This window comes from Microtus ochrogaster, chromosome 8 (genome assembly GCF_000317375.1).
Source record: "Microtus ochrogaster isolate Prairie Vole_2 chromosome 8, MicOch1.0, whole genome shotgun sequence".
Lineage (NCBI taxonomy): Eukaryota > Metazoa > Chordata > Mammalia > Rodentia > Cricetidae > Microtus > Microtus ochrogaster.
In genome coordinates this window covers 6,223,555-6,239,906 of record NC_022015.1, presented here as the reverse complement: position 1 = coordinate 6,239,906, position 16,352 = coordinate 6,223,555, and the positions used below count along the sequence as shown (strand labels likewise).

The window sequence follows — 16,352 nt, the reverse complement described above, 5'->3', positions numbered from 1 at the left end:
CATTTCTGCAAAAGCATTTGAATAAATTACAAAATATAAAAGACACAGTAGAGAGCACATAAAACTAAAGATAAAGGTTATGAGACATCCTTGGTTGTCTTCGTCAGAAATAATGCCTTGTCAAAGTCTAAATGACTTCTTAATCATAATTTGAGTCAATTATCACAATATTTTTTTTTTGGTTTTTCAAGACAGGATATTTTTAACATGACTTTAATACATTAATGATAATTTTAAAGTATTTATTATTTTCATACTGTTTATGTTTTAACTATATACTGAGTTTAAAAAAACTGTATTCTAACACTTCTAAAAACAATTGTAAAAACAAAATAAAAATATGGACATGATTTATGTAGTAAGCAAACTGCTACTAAAAAGACTCTAATTATTAATATCAAGTCAATATCTTGAACATTTTCTTGTATTATATCCATTATAGGTTCCCTCTTAAGTTTTAAAAATCAAATGGCAAAACATATCCCTATTAAACTAAAAAATTAGTTAAGAATTCTAATGCCTTTTCATGTCAGCACTTGGGCATTCAGGGACCATCTTTGGTATATAGCTACTGTGTTAATATGAAAAATAAACAACAAAAATGTAAAAAGCAAAATGAAATAAAAATTCAGTAATTGCCTAGAGCCCATACATATACCTTACTCCTACTATCTTTGTTGTTGTATTCCTAAGCCTACTGAATGATAACTGGGATAGGTGGGGGGGGGCAGGCATGACAGACAACACACATGACTGATAATGATCACAGGAAGACAGCACTTCATCCAGTTAATTACTGAAAACCGCCACAGTAAATACCGTTAGGTAATTTTCTTTGTCAAGTTTCTCCAAAAATTAGGTTGTGTGAGTGTGTGTGTTTGTGTTATGCACATGCATGTGTGCATGCATGCGTGTCTAGGTGTATGTGTGTAAATAGAGAAGTGGTGGTTTGAAAGAAAATGGCAGCCAAAAGGGGGGTGGTACTATTAGGAGGTATGGCCTTGTTGAAGGAAGTGTGTCACAATGGGGGCGGGTTTTGAAGTCTCTTTTTCTCCAGCTTCCCTCAGTGTGACAAGTCAGTTGATTTTCTGTTGCCTGCAAGATGTAGGACTCTCAGCTCCAGCACAATGTCTGCCTGCACACAACCATGTTCCCCATTATGATGACAATGGACTGAACCTCTGAAACTATAAGCAAGCCACCCCAATTAAATGTTTTCTTCACAACAGTTGCAGTGGTCATGGTGTCTCTTCACAGTAATAGTAAACTCTAACTAAGACACCACAAAGCTAATATCCATCATTCAGTGCCCACTGAGTTCTATACACAAACCCCTAGAACTCCTTCTGGACAAATTTCTAATCTTTTTCTTTCTAAATCTGTTAGCCACTGACTAAAAATGAAAACAGATCCTTTCCTTTAAACGTCTCTTTTTCTAAGAAGTGTACAAGACTTCTTGCTTAACACACTTTTCATTGGTAAATTTTAACTTTTCCCATTATCCAGTCAACAGACTCCCTTGTCTGAGCCTATAAACCTCTACTCATCTACTTTCAGAAGGCACAGACTAAGATCCACCGGTAAGCCTGGCCTTTTGGTCCTCCTTCAGTTAGCTGGTACCAGAAACTTTCCCAGGAAGTCATAAGTATGGATAAAGGAAGCAGATCATCAGTGGGCAATAAGTACAATATGTTGTAACTTAGTTCCCATGATCAGTTTTCAAAACGAACCAAAATACAATAATAATCTAGGAACTATTACCAAAAGGAGAACAGCTATCTGAGGAAGATAGCTTGATTTTCAGTGGTCTACAGAGGCTCCAGAAAGGACAGCTATTTGTAAAAAATACCATAAACATTGATGGATTGGTCTGAAATGCAACTTATACAAGTGGAAAACTTTTCATATGGTTTTCATACTCTGGGTAGCACATAAAATCCACAGCTTTAAAATATTGTGTCATGTGTGTGAGGTGTGTGTGTGTGTGTGTGTGTGTGTGTGTGTGTGTGTGTGTGTGTGTGTGAAGATTTAGTATTCAGATGTACTTAAATTTGCCATCAGAACTCAAAAGATCCCTATAGGTAAGATTTTCAAATTCATCAGCTATCCATCATTTTGCTGCGAAAATCTCAACAGGCGCTTAGAGCCCCTAACTCCCTAGAACCCTTGAAGCTGGACTATGAGCCATCCAACAGGAGTGTTGCAAATAAACCTGGGTTCGCTGGAAGAACTGCAAGTGCTCTTAACTTCTGAGCTATCGCTCCAGCACACACTCATTACTTATTATTAGTCAATAGAAGCTACTCAGCATTATCTCACCAATGTAACAGATAGGAATAAAATAGACTATAGAATGTGCAAATTTTGTATCCATACAAACTCTACTCTGGTACATGTAGCTTACTAGAGTATTTCACTCTTTTATAAGTCAAATAATAGATGAAGGCACTTTTTAATACATGAAGCTTATTTAAAGAATGATATTTATGATGAAAGACAGCATTAAGTTTTTGGGACTTAAATTGCAATGTTTGTGAATATTTTTAAGTATCACTTAAATGCTTCCTTTGGTTTGGTATTACGGTGTATTTTAAGCATATATAGTAGACCTGAAACAAAAATTATCAAAATATCCAATGGCTATTATTAATAATAACATTAAAATAATAATGGTTATATTGGTAGAATGGGAAAAAAGAACATGTTGCATATAGTAGTTCTGGATCATAATCTAGTTCTTAAGATGGTAACAGGTTAAAATTTTTGTCATGTAAAACACTGTAACTTATACAAACTTTAGAGATTAAAGACTACTACATAAGACAGCTTGATTTATTTTTTCTAATTAAGTAATTAAAGATTTGTAGGAATAAGTACCTGCTTCGGTTTCTGCTTCATGATTATTGTTGCTCTGTTGTAAGCCAGGAATTGGTCGTGTTGTCAGATACCAAACAGCATGTAGGACATCTGTGGCGTGTATACGATTATGATCTGAAATTACCAAAATACTTTATTATAGAATCATACTGATTAGGTTTGGCATAAGATGTTTGAAAAGTGAGAAAAATTCTAGTTATACTATATTCCAATGAGTAAGACATATTAAAGGAATTTCCCATAAATATATTTTGTTTTATTTTTAAGATATCTCAGTATATTACAACTTTTTTTTTTAAAAAAATGAATGGTTTCAGATAAAATACAAAGACACATTAAAAGTCCAAAGAACAGAAAGGGAAGGCAAAAATTACTGAGATTTCTATTTCGTGGCTTTTATAACATATGGTATCTGGATTATGGAGACACAATATAGAAAAGTTTTAGGAACAGGAAAGATGGCCCAGTGGGTAAGAGCACTTCATGTAATCATGAAGATCTGAGTTCGGATCCCAGGCCCCAAGTGACAAGGTGGGCGTAACTGAATGTGAACTATAATCCCAGCACTTTGGTGAGGGTGGGGCAGCTAAGAAGAGAGGATTGTGAGAGTTTGCCTGGTCTCCAGTAAGAGACCCTGTCTGAAAGACAGTGACACAGAGGATACCCAAAGTCATCCTCTAGTCTCTTTGTGTGCACACAGACATGTTCACACACAGAGAGAAAAATAGTTTTGCTCACTCAACAGTTATATAGTCTGCATACCTATTTTTTTTTTACCAAAAACTGAGAAATAATCATCTCTTAGGTTTCCTATAAAGATTAAATGAAAATTAAAGATTGAGTACCTCACTTTAAACTATTAAGCAGTATTATTAGTTATGCTAATTTAGGAAAAATTTACTAATCTGTTCATATGAAGAGAACTATAAAACGGTCTAATACATAAAGATATACACATTTCCTAACATGTAATTCCAATCATATTCAGTATAAAATTAAGTCATTCCATAAGTCAGAACACAGTTTAAAATAAAAAATTATGGGTAATATTTTTAAATGAACAATTTTCTGAAATTGTTGTTTTAACATTCCTTAATACTTAAAAATATAAGACTCAATAAACTGATATACATGATTGTATACTAGGCTAAAGAAATGGTTCCATTCGTAAAATATTTCCTTTGCAACCACAAAGACCTGAGTTTGATCCCAAGAACTCAGATTAAAAAAAAAAAGCCAAGCTCTGTGGTACATACTTGCTAACCCGGTGCTGGAGTAGGCAGAGACAGAAAAATCCTTGGGACTCAGTGGCCAGTGAGCATGGGCTACTTGATGAGCTCCAGAGAAAAGTAGACCTCAGTTAGTCTGTCCTACACATGCATGTGCACACCCACAACACAAGTGCACATCCACACACAAAATGATATGACACATACTATACAGTATTTAAGTGAAGAAAACTGGATATAGATGAGTATCAATATTATAATCCACTTTATGTATAATAAATTTATATGAAGGAAGGTTTAGAGTACATATATTACAATCAACAAGTCAGTTAACACCAGGTAATAAGACATAATATTCTTTTAAAATATCTATTTAAAAATTTCTCAAATGTGTATTTCAAAGATTATTTACAGGCTTATCTGAAGAGAAAGACAAGAAGTTATGAACTCAACCAGGTAATCGCCAATACTCACAGGGAATGTCTCGGTAGCCATTTTCTAATGCACGAAAATAGTTCATAAATTCTTGAGTGGGAATTTTAAAGGTTTCCAATAAACCAGTGTCTTGAAATAAAGTATACATAACCTAAAAGTAAAATAAAATGAAACTCACTTTAAAAATCTGAATGTCTCTCTGTAGTTTGGTTTGTGATATAGTTAGGAATATAACCATGCATACATTTTATTTTTCTTGTGGTATTGGGATTGAACCCTGAGGCTTCCACATTCTAGGCAAGAACTCTATTTACTGAGTGATGAACACAGTCCATATTGGTTTTCAGAGTAGAGTCTCACTAATTTGTCTAGGCTGGCCTTGAACTTGAGATTTTCCTGATTCTGCCTCTCAAGTAACTGCAATTACATACTGTGGCACCAGGTTCATCATATTTTTTTTTTTTTATTTATACTTGTTTGGGCAGGAGGGTGTCAAATATGTGATGTAAAGGTTCCTGTGGAGGACAGAAGGTTGTGGGATCCCCTGGAGCTAACTTTACAGGTAGTTATGAGCCATTTGACAAGGGAACTGGGATCCAAACTCAGGTCCTCTGGAAGAGCAGAAAGTATTCTTAATCACAAGCCATCTCTCCAAATCTCTCAGTGCATATTTCTAAGTTAGTTCATTGTGAACTTCTCAAAAATTATTTTTACCAAACAACAAAAAGGAAGAAAAAGCAAAGAAATTTTATCATATGCATCATGTCCCAACTAAAAATATTTTGCTGACTTCTCTTTAGTTTTTTATTCGAAATTTACTGAAAGACATTGTGAATTCTACTTATTTCTCAAGTGTTAAAAAAGGCAAAAAAAAAATTTATCAAAATTTTGGCCCTAAAAAATTCAATGGAAAGATCTCATATTTGTCACATGGTATCCTTTTAAGTTTTGAATTTCACAGATAGGATACTAAAGGAATTACATTGGGAATGCCAAGCGATACAAAGACTGAATAGGTGAACTCTGACTCTTGGTTCATTTATGAGATGAACTATTTATTCAGCCAAGGTCTGAAGATGGAGGGCAGATCAAAAATGAAGTTTGTATTTCAGTAGTTAGTTAGAACTAAATCATCTTTCAGGTCCTTTCAAACCTCAAGAGTAAGAAAAAGTAAAAGTAAATCTTTATTACTATGCTAGCCTAAATTAAATCTATTAGTATAGTCAAATCAATGACTTTCATACATGAATTTTTATATACTTATAATAATATATAATACATATATATATGTATACTTAGCTGCATGTTTTGAGGACTACCTGAAAGATAAATTTAATGACCTTTAAATTTCATTGAAATTTCCGAATCTGTACTTAAACTAGTATCAAGATTTAGATTTTGCTTTTATAAACATATGAGAAAAAATTACAGTAATAGAGATATGAAAACAAACCTGACTGAGAATCCTTCCTGATTTTTCTCCCATCTTTTCTACAAGCTCAAAAATCTGAAAATTCCAGCTGCTCATCTTCTCTATTAACAAGTCATAATCTTCTACTAACATCGGGTCCAGTAATACTTCCTGGTCAATCTAAACACAGGAGAAAAAACAACTTTATCTTTTACAGATATTTGGTTTTTAGTGAATGTAACTCATCTATTTTATTCAAACCAATATATCTAAAACATTATCATTTTAATATATCAGTCAATATAAAAGGTTTTTTTTTTTTCTTTTCGAGACAGGGTTCTCTGTAGCTTTGGAGCCTGTCTTGGAACTAGCTCTTGTAGACCAGGCTGGCCTCGCACTTTTTAAAGGACTATTATTGTATGTTATGTATGTGAGCACACATATTTCTAACATCTAAGAGAGAATGCTTAGAACTGAATATTAACAGTTAGCCCTCTTTTCTGTAGTGTTTTTTTCAAATATTCTTTTATCTTGCCTTCTATTTTGTCTATTTGTTAAAAGCAATCTTGAGAAAACTTTAAGCACGTCTTCTTAGCAACAGAAGGCTGATGATACTTTAGTTAGATAAGTAAGCATTTTATTTCCAAATGACTATGTAAATCTAAAATCCATTATTTTCATTTTAGAAATTATATGTAGCAAAGTATAATGGAAATTATATGTAGCAAAGTATAATTGTCTCACTACAGTACTTCTTACTAGGATAGTATCCCAAGTACACGAACAGGATTTTGTCTCACAAATTTACACACTGAACTCAGGAAAATGGTACCACTAGAAGTAACTGTTCTATTTTGTATATTTTGTGTGTGTGCATTCACATGTGTAGCACGCTGTGTGTCTGTAGAAGTCGGGATAATTTTTCAGAGTCAGAGTTCTCTCCTTCCATCATGTGGATCCAGGGATCAAACTCAGATCATCAGGCTTGTCAGCACGTACCTTTGCCAAATGAGCCACAAGCCCATGAAAATAATTATTCTTTGTTTTTTAATGACTACACATATGGTCTCTATATTTAAACACAATTAAGCAATAACCGAATGAAATATATCTACTAAATATTCACACAAAAGTGAATCTTTGTTGTTCCTAGATGATAGACTTAGAACTATGTTTTATGACCCAGGCATTATTTCAGTAATTGTGACTTCTCAGTGAAAAAAATTAAAGTGCCATTACATTGATAATTATGTTCTGTGTAAAAATAATGAAGCTAACTAACTCATATCATATTTCACCTTAACATAATGATATTGAAAGCTTATCCTTTACATTTGGTTGTTGTACCTCTTCCATTAGGTGACTATCACCTTCCAACGATAATTCCCTGCAGTCTTTCTTCGCTGTTTCTTCTTTAGTTTCCACAATGTTGAATGGTTCTTTTGTGAAAACAGTGTTATCTTCTTCACCTTTCAAAAAGCATACACAGCAATAAATAGAAACAAAATGTGTCTTAAATATGCAGCTTTATTACAAAAACTGGTCACTGATTTAAAACTATTCTGACAGAGTGAAGCACAATGCCACTCAGTTTAAAACATTTATTCATATCATCAAGCTCTAGATTGCTGACTCTGTGTAGGGTCTTGTGCTCAGAGAGCACAAGCACTTGACATCTGGGACTCAGTTCACATATCTATTCATGGGTGACAGAAAGGGCCAGATAGCTTTATAAAAGTGAGAAACAGAAAAGGCCAGTCCCTATCAACAGACACCTCTTGCCAATTTGGTATAAACAATCTTCATATGAAATTCAGATACAAAAATTCAAAAATCTTAACTATATGTCAATGCAATTAAGCAACATGTAAAACTTCTAGTTATTTCTCTTCTTTTTTGATTAATAATATTATTTTTCTCAAGTTCCGTGGGAAAGCAGAGTAACTCCAGTAGATAACCAGTATTTATAATACTGTTAATGGGTAATTTTCCTGTGGTAAACTCACACACTAGTAAGTAACAAGAATAAATGCAATTATATACAATGTGAGTGAATTCTTAAACATAAAATGATCAATGAAGAAAGGCAGGGGGAAAGTCCATACCCTGTTATTCTCCTTATGAGATGCTCTTTTTAAAAGTCTCAGAACTGGTATTTGGGCCAGAGAGATGGCAATGCCAGTCAAGGTGACTGTGACACAGCCTGGCAACCTGAGTTCAATCCTGGAACCCAGATGAAGGTGGAAAGAGAGAACTGACTCCACAAAGCAGTCTGATCCCCACATGCACACCATGATATGAAGGTCTCCCTACCCCCAACCTGTCATTATTCACAAACACACAATAAATTCTTTAAAAAAATTAATGATATGCATGAGTGGTACACATGAGCACTGAAAGACAGGGAAATCGTTACCTTAGGGGGTACAGCTTCAAGGGTGCATAAAGGGAAATTTTAAGATAACATTTAGTTTCTAAATCTGGGTACACATTACACAATGTATAAAAATTCATCGAGCTTCAAACTCCCGATCTTTGTGTTCCTCAATACACAGGACTGTAAATCTTTTGTTCTGTTTATTTTCTAAGATGGCATCTCACTAAACTACCCAGTCTCACCTCAGTAGGCAATTCCTCACCTCATCCACACTATAGGCCTGGTTGTTTTAAAAGTGAAACTAGATTTTCTGTTTGTTTGTGTGTTGGGTGTGTATGTCTCACGTTGTAGCACCAGCTGGCCTAAAATTGTTAATATGTAGCTCTAGCTGGGCCTTGAACTCACAGCAAGCCTCATGTTTCACTCTCCCAAGTGCTAGAGTTATAGGCATAAGCTAGGATGCTGGCTTTTCAGAGTTCTGAAGTGCCCTCATTGAGCCCGGCTAACAGAAAGGCTGGTCACTAAGCTGAGGCCAACATGGGCAATTTAGAGAGATACTATATCTCATAGAGGGGGGAAAAAGTTTAAAAAATACTCATGAAGTTAAACTTTAGAAGGAGTTTTAAAGCCTGATGTTTATACTTAAACTTAATGTCAAGTTCCCTATAAATGTTGATAGTAAATAACCCGATGTCAGATGTTAAACACAGTAAGCGATTTAAAAACTAGTGAATTCTGTGCCTAATATACTAAATAGCAAACTCATTAATTTAGGATAAGAAAATACTATTGTTTGTAAAATACTACTTTTCCAAATAAAACACATTTATTTTAAAAGTAAAATTTAGAATTCATTAGTGTCTCTTTATCTGAAGCCTCATTTTCCAACTTCAGTCACCCATGGTCAATCATGGCTCAAAATGCTACATGGAAAAGTCTATACAAGTCATGCAACTCAAACTGTGTACATGTCTGAAGAAGGTGCTGATACCTTACTGTCCTCTTCCAGCCTGCCTAGGACCAGAACCACTTCTTCATCCAGTGTATCCAGGCTATATAGCTCCCACTGTTTGACACCTAGAACCCAGCTCAGTTATCAAGTCAACTACAGAATACCTGCAGTGCTGGCAAGAGTATAGTAAAGGGGTCTATAATATTCACATATTCTTGGTAAATGAGGGCAGTAGCTACAATGATACTCTACAAGTTGGATTCAAACTGTTGCTTTTTAAATGCAAAACCCTACTGCTGAAATACTCATCTTGGAACTGAGCTGGAAACTTCTTCCCTGCTGGACAGAAGGTACAATGTAGGCTGCTGGAGGAGAAAAGTTATCAGGGGTCTAACCCAGCTGTGAACTCCATAAACTACAATAACAACCCACCAGGCAAGATGCACTGCTGGAATAGTGTTATGACTTATGGTGGACAAGTAATCATTTCTGATCACATTTAAAACCCCCTCCATGAGAGGGCTGTCTAGTACTGTAAATCTGATCAATATTCCATGAAATCATGATTTTTTTTCATGTAAATGTATGGAAGTAGGAAAAAAATCATCCTGAGTGAGGTACCCTTACCTAGAAAGACAAAAATAGAATATATTCGCTTCTATGTTGATATTAGTTGTATGTCAGTGATAACCAAGCTATAATCCACAGATACATAGAGGTTAGGTATAGAGTAAGGGTCTAAGGGATACAGATAGATCTCACTAGGAAAGGGACATAGTTATAGATGGATACGGGGAGAAACAGGAGAAGCACATTGGGAATAGGAAGAGAGAAGTGGGTGGAAGATGTAGATGAGGGAGGGAGGAAGAAAACACCTAAAATTAAGGGCCATTTGAGGGGTAGTACGGAAACCAAATACAGTAGAAGCTTCCCAAAATATATACATATTTGAAGGTGATCTAATAAAATTGCCAAATAATGGGGGAAACAAAAAGCCCTAACTGGTCATCTCCTGATATCAAATGAAGCTTCCAGTACCAGGATTAGGTTAAATCTCATTGAGTGGTTGGCCAAAGGAGTCTCATGGGAACCTCCAAACAACCCAGGCCAAGACTATAGGTTTGCTCTCCATAAACGTAAAGTAAGGCCTCGGTGCTGATGACAACACCTATACAACTCATTGTCATTGAACATGAATTGAATGCCATTGCATTCATAGGCCCTTTACCCCTATGCCTACAATTTCTGGTACAGGAAGGTACTCTGCATGCTACCAGAAGAGAAATGTAAACACAACCCAGCCACAAACTATTGGATGGACAATAGTGTCCTCCTGCAAGATATTCTATGGCAATGGGTCACAAGGCTTGTGGAAATAACCAACCAATATCTAATTTGACTTAAGGCTCACTCCATCAGATGGAACCCATACCCAATGTGCTTGGGTAACCAAGAACCAGAAACTAGATAGCCTAAGAACTTAGGATAAAACCAACTAGTACTGGTTCTATTTTTTTAATGTAGCAATAAAATGACTCCTAATGACATTCTGATATACACAAAGACAAGTGCCTTGCTCAACCATCACCATAGAAGCTTCCCCTGCAACAGACTGGAATAAATACAAAGACCTACAGTCAGACATTATTCAGAAAGGAAGAGACCTTGGAAAGCTCACCCCAAAATGGACACCTCCATCTAACCACTCCCCTCAGGCCTTGGGGAATCCCATGGAAAAGGAAGCAGAAAGAGGGGAAGGACTACACCAAGAAAACAAAGCCCTCTAAAATCAACATGATCAAAGTTCATATGAACTCACAGACTAAGGCATCATGGATAGGATGTGCATGTGTCTGCACTGGCCTTCTGGGGCTTCTGCATATATATTATGACTTCCAGTTTAGAATTGTTATAGAATTCTTAAGTGTGCTAAGGAATGGGTCTCTGATTCTTATATCTTATCTTGGGCTCTTTTTCTATTTGTTTGTCTTGTCCAAATCCAAATGTTAGTTTTTGTCTTATCATATATTATGTTACATTTGTTACTTTATTATCTCTTATCATATATTATGTTTCATTTGTTATGTTATTATCTCTTAGAAGCCTATTCGTTCTCTAATGAGAGACAGAAAAGGAATGGATCTGGACGGGAAGGGAGGGGAGGGAAGGAGGAACAGGAAAGAGTAGAGGAAGGGAAAACTGTAATCAGACTACATTATTTGATATTTAGAAAGTATATTTTTAATAAATGAAAAAAATAATTTTTAAAAATTCTAAAGTACTCGGATATAAAATTAAAGTCCTCTAATCTCAGAGAACATTTATAATTAGAATTTATACCATGAAATATTTAGTCATTTGAAGTTCAAGTTAGAAGAAATGTTTTCAGTTGAGTTTCTAGAGCATAAACCACCCTGTGCTCTGGTGGGAAACAGAAATGACTATATAGGTGGAATGTGATATTCATGAACATCTGGAAGCCTGATTATCATCTTAAATAAGAAATAAAAAATATTCAGCACAGTAATACTTCATATGACTGCTATCCTGGCCAACTCTTATTGCACTCACATTGAAAGTACACATGTGGGAATCTGCCCACTGAGACTCATCATTCCAGAGAACTAGGAGAAGGAGTTTTTAAAAAGTGTGTGTGTATCATATATATCATATATACTTTATATGCATATGTATATGTGTGTATTGTGTATATATATCCTAAAAAGCTTGTAAGTGAAACAATATGCAATTAAAATCTACCATGTCAGTGGGAGACACCAGAGCAGAATGCCTTACGTTGGGTGGCTTATAAACAACAGAAGTTGATTTCTTACAGGGTGAGGCCAAGAAGTAGGGCGGAGTCCCAATGCAGTGGAGGGAGTTCTGAGAAAGTTCTCTCAGGTGTTAGAATGGCAGTTTCTCACACAGTAGAAAAGAAAGCCACCAAGTTCTAGTGAACCCCTTTTAAGAGAAATAATCTTACTTCTGAGAGCTCCACCTTCATAATCTGATTACCTTCCAAACTCTAATCACATTGAGGGTCAGTGTTTTAGTATCTGAATTTTGGGAAAACAAAAGAAACTTTAGCCTGTACCCTAAGTATACAACTAAACATTCTGAGTAAATGTAAGGTTACACAACTATCATGATAATCCACTTTTAGAACAGTCTCGTCATCTCCAAAATGTCCCTCATGTTTTTTTACACCGTGATTTAAGTTACTTTTTAAGCACGTAGTAAAGAGTTCAAGTTCCTTTCCTGGCCAGTGGATATCCCGGCACTAACTGTTGACAAAGTCATCCTTTCCTTTCTTGACAGTGCTGGCTTACCTGTCAAACTAGTTGACTATTAATGCAAGACTCTTCCCCTGGATCCTCAGTTCTATTCCACCAACCCAGGAACTTCATCTCTGTGCCTACATCAAACATCTCAAGCTCACATTTTCTACTGTAGGCCATATGTACTTCTACATAAGCTTTAACATCTTACTTTTCAATTTCCACCCCTTAAAATAAAAATTGGTTGATATTTTATAAAGATTGTATTAAATTGGTTTTTATCCATTTGGGAGAGTTGTCATTTTGATACTACTGAGTTTTCAAATCCTATGAAATATCTATCTGTTTAGGTATTGTCTCAGCAATGTTTCATAATTTTTGGTGTATGAATTTTCTTTTACTTGTCCTGTTAGATTATTCTAGCTACCTTATTCTTTTTGATACTACTTTGAATGAAATATTTTCTTAGTTTCAGTTTTTTTTTTCTAACAGTTTGTTTCTAACCTGAAGACGCAGAGTTGAATTAAACTTGTTTGATTCTAGCAGTTTTAGAAGGGGGCAGAGTGTGTGTGCGTGTGTTACAGTTTCTAATGAAAAGACTGATCTATGAATAGATCATGATAGAGAAAGTTCTATTAGATAGATCATGATAGATAATTCATAATGATCTAGATAATGATATGAATAGATATTCCTTTAGATTATGGATGCCTTCATTTATTTTTCTTTCTCATTTCTCTTACTAAACCATTAGTATACTGCTGAACAGAACTGTAAAGAACAAACATTCTCCTCAGTTGTTAATGAGCTGGAAAACAACAGTGTTTCTCCAGTAAGAACAATTTTGGGTTAGCATACTGTTCTTGTAGTTCCTAGCACAGTCATTTAGGAGACTCACGACAATTTGTAACTCTAACAAATACTTTTGGCCTCTATGGGCACTTGCATTCCATATATATATATAATTTAAAATAACAAAATATTATTGTTATATATTGTTAATACTATAAAAACAGTATTAAGAAATATAAAAAGAAAAATGTTCACTGGGTCAACAAGATGTCTCAGTAGATAAAGGTGCTTGCTGCTAAGCCTGATGACCTGAGTTTAAGATCCTTCACATATGTGCTTCATACACATACTTACACACACACAACACACACACACACTAAAAGTTAAGAGAGTTGGGAATGTAGCATAGTGGAAGAGCCCTTGCCAAGTGTTCACAGGGCTCTTGGTTCAAGCTTCAGCAACATAAAAATAAATGTAATAAAAATTTTAAAAATAATATTAACTACCTCTTTTTCATTAAGGGTGTTACGTGTAAATATACTTTTATCAACCTAAGGAATTGCTTAGTTATTACAAGCTTTGTTTTAACCACAAAAAGTTTTTAATTTTTCTTTTTCTCTATCTCTTGAGTACATCATATGATTCTTTTGCTCCTCTATATTTCAATACTTTGGTGTATATGACTAACCCTTGGCTATCCCATGATTCTTGTATTTTTGAAGTACCAGTTGACCATAGGGGGGCCATTTTTACATTACTAAATTTAGTCTGATAGAATTTTGTTAAGAATTTTTATGTCTATGTACATAAGAGATAATACTTCATTGCCTATTGCAATGATTCTGTGCGGATGTGATGTTCAAGTAATATAAGTCTAAGAGTAAGCTGGGAGGTTTTACCTCTGCTTTTGTGAGACTGTATGAAGGATTAGTCACAGTTCACTTTTGCTTCTAAACAACCTTTTAAAATTTAAATTAAATAAACAAATAATTTAAAAACTATTGAGTCATGTACTTTAAAAATAAATTTTAAGCCGAGCAGTGGTGGTGCATGCCTTTAATCACAGCACTCGAGAGGCAGAGGCAAGTATCTCTGTGAGTTTGAGGCCAGCCAGGTCTACAGAGCGAGTACCAGGACAGGCTCCAAGCTACAGCAACGTCCTGTCTGGAAAAAATAAAACACACACACAAAAACAAAACAAACAAAAAATGAACTTTATAGTCCAGAAGGAATTGATAAGAGCCTATTTCATTGTAATCCCTTTTGCCACGGGTATATAACCTTCTAGAGTTCATACCTTCTATGATGATAATTTTTTTAAAAGATAAAATTTCATCAACTGCATTCTTGTCTGAAGGTATGTAATCCCTTTCAAGAAAACATCAACTCTGTAGTGCAAGTTTCAACATTACTAATTTCACTAGCCATAAACAAAGACTATATTCATCTATACAACATATTTCTTACTCTTCAAATTGTGCCCGCTATCTGTCCACTGTCATTCTTAGGAGTTCCTGAAGAATAAGTAAAAATGCTGTATTTTTATCCACTGTGCAGATGGAGAAATGTGACCTGGGATGTGCTCAGTGTCAAGTATTCATTCAGCACAATGTGACTCTCTGAGTTTCATCCCTAGCACCATGAAAAACAAAAATCCAGAGACGTAAAACTAGGTAGGTGAAAGTTAAAGACCACTGTATCTTTGAACTCAAATACATATGATTGATGCACTCTCACCTGATTTTCCATTGTGGCGGTCTGTACCTTCGGGTTCACATGTTGAAACATATTTGAATATTTGATGTCCACAGCTTATAGAATAAAATAGATAAATGTGTATGATAAATAAAGATTTTTATCTGAATATAATTAGTGGATTGCCTACTTTTAAAATAAGATCCCAACTGTAACATACCCTAATATACTAACCTGTGCATAAACCTGAATGATTTTATTCTAGGAAGTTACTTTGTGTTGTTAAAGGAAATAAGTTTTTGAAAATCAACATTAGGGTTTAAGATAAAACCTGCATCTCTATTGGAGACAAAATAAGAACACCAAATCAACAAAGGACTGCAAAATAAGCACTAAGTAATGTATATCAAATAACTCTGTTTACTAAAATGTTATAAGGAATAGAATATAACCAGTTTCACCATTGAAGGAGATTATTTATCTGGAACCTAATAGCACTGAACTGAGAAAAATATTTAATCATACTAAAAAATTACTAGGTTAAATATAAGGGATACAGTCTTAATCCACCCTTCATTTATAATACAGAATCAGGAAACAGCCAATACCTTTCAAGAAAACCTATACACTGAAACAGAAATAAGGAGTCTAGGGGACTTACCTGCTACACAGATTGTTATCAGGGTTTCTAAGGTACTGATAGATATCTGCTGCATTGGGTACACTGCTCAGTGATCTCTGCAAAATAATACTTGGCTTTGTAAGGAAATCAGCAGTATCAGGAAAGTCTATGGGTGATCGATTAGTTAGAGAGCCAGCAGACACTGGTACATGGCTTGGAGAATTCACAAGACTCAGGCAAGGCAAAGCACCTAAAAATTAAGAGAGAGGACATATAAATAATTATGTATTCATTTACTATGTGTGTTTTGAGTTTTCATAAATAGCATTTGCCTGCTAAAAGAAAAAATTTTCAATTAAATAATACATTTCTATCTATGCTGGGCTTTGAGGCAGTCTAAGAATTTAAGGAGTAGGTGTTGTATTTGTCATCACTAATTACTACTAAGCAATAAGTAGTTATCCGCCTCTGGTATAAGAACACATAAATACTGAGAATTCCTTTAAATATGTGCGCTGTGCAGCACAAATTTTTCAAGTACAAATAGGTCTTGATCTTTACATTTTGTGAAAGGCCCATGATTTCAAGAAAAAAAAAGGTTGATTGTCCACATGACAAAGTATTAGATATTTTTTCTAACTTATAACATTTAATACTGAATAACTAAAATTCTTAACAACATTA

General features: G+C 34.7%; 1 protein-coding gene across 1 annotated transcript in view; it reads right to left on the bottom strand.

Moving 5' to 3' along the window:
• The window catches only part of Pde3b (phosphodiesterase 3B), a 125,537-nt gene that overhangs the window by 12,069 nt on the left and 97,116 nt on the right, over positions 1 to 16,352 (bottom strand). Inside the window, exons 7-12 of the mRNA XM_026781406.1 lie at positions 15,708 to 15,918; positions 15,089 to 15,162; positions 7,300 to 7,421; positions 5,995 to 6,132; positions 4,581 to 4,692; positions 2,878 to 2,991 (exon numbers count right to left, since the gene is read on the bottom strand). Coding sequence (XP_026637207.1) covers positions 2,878 to 2,991; positions 4,581 to 4,692; positions 5,995 to 6,132; positions 7,300 to 7,421; positions 15,089 to 15,162; positions 15,708 to 15,918 — 771 coding nt within the window. The remainder of the gene's footprint in view (positions 1 to 2,877; positions 2,992 to 4,580; positions 4,693 to 5,994; positions 6,133 to 7,299; positions 7,422 to 15,088; positions 15,163 to 15,707; positions 15,919 to 16,352) is intronic.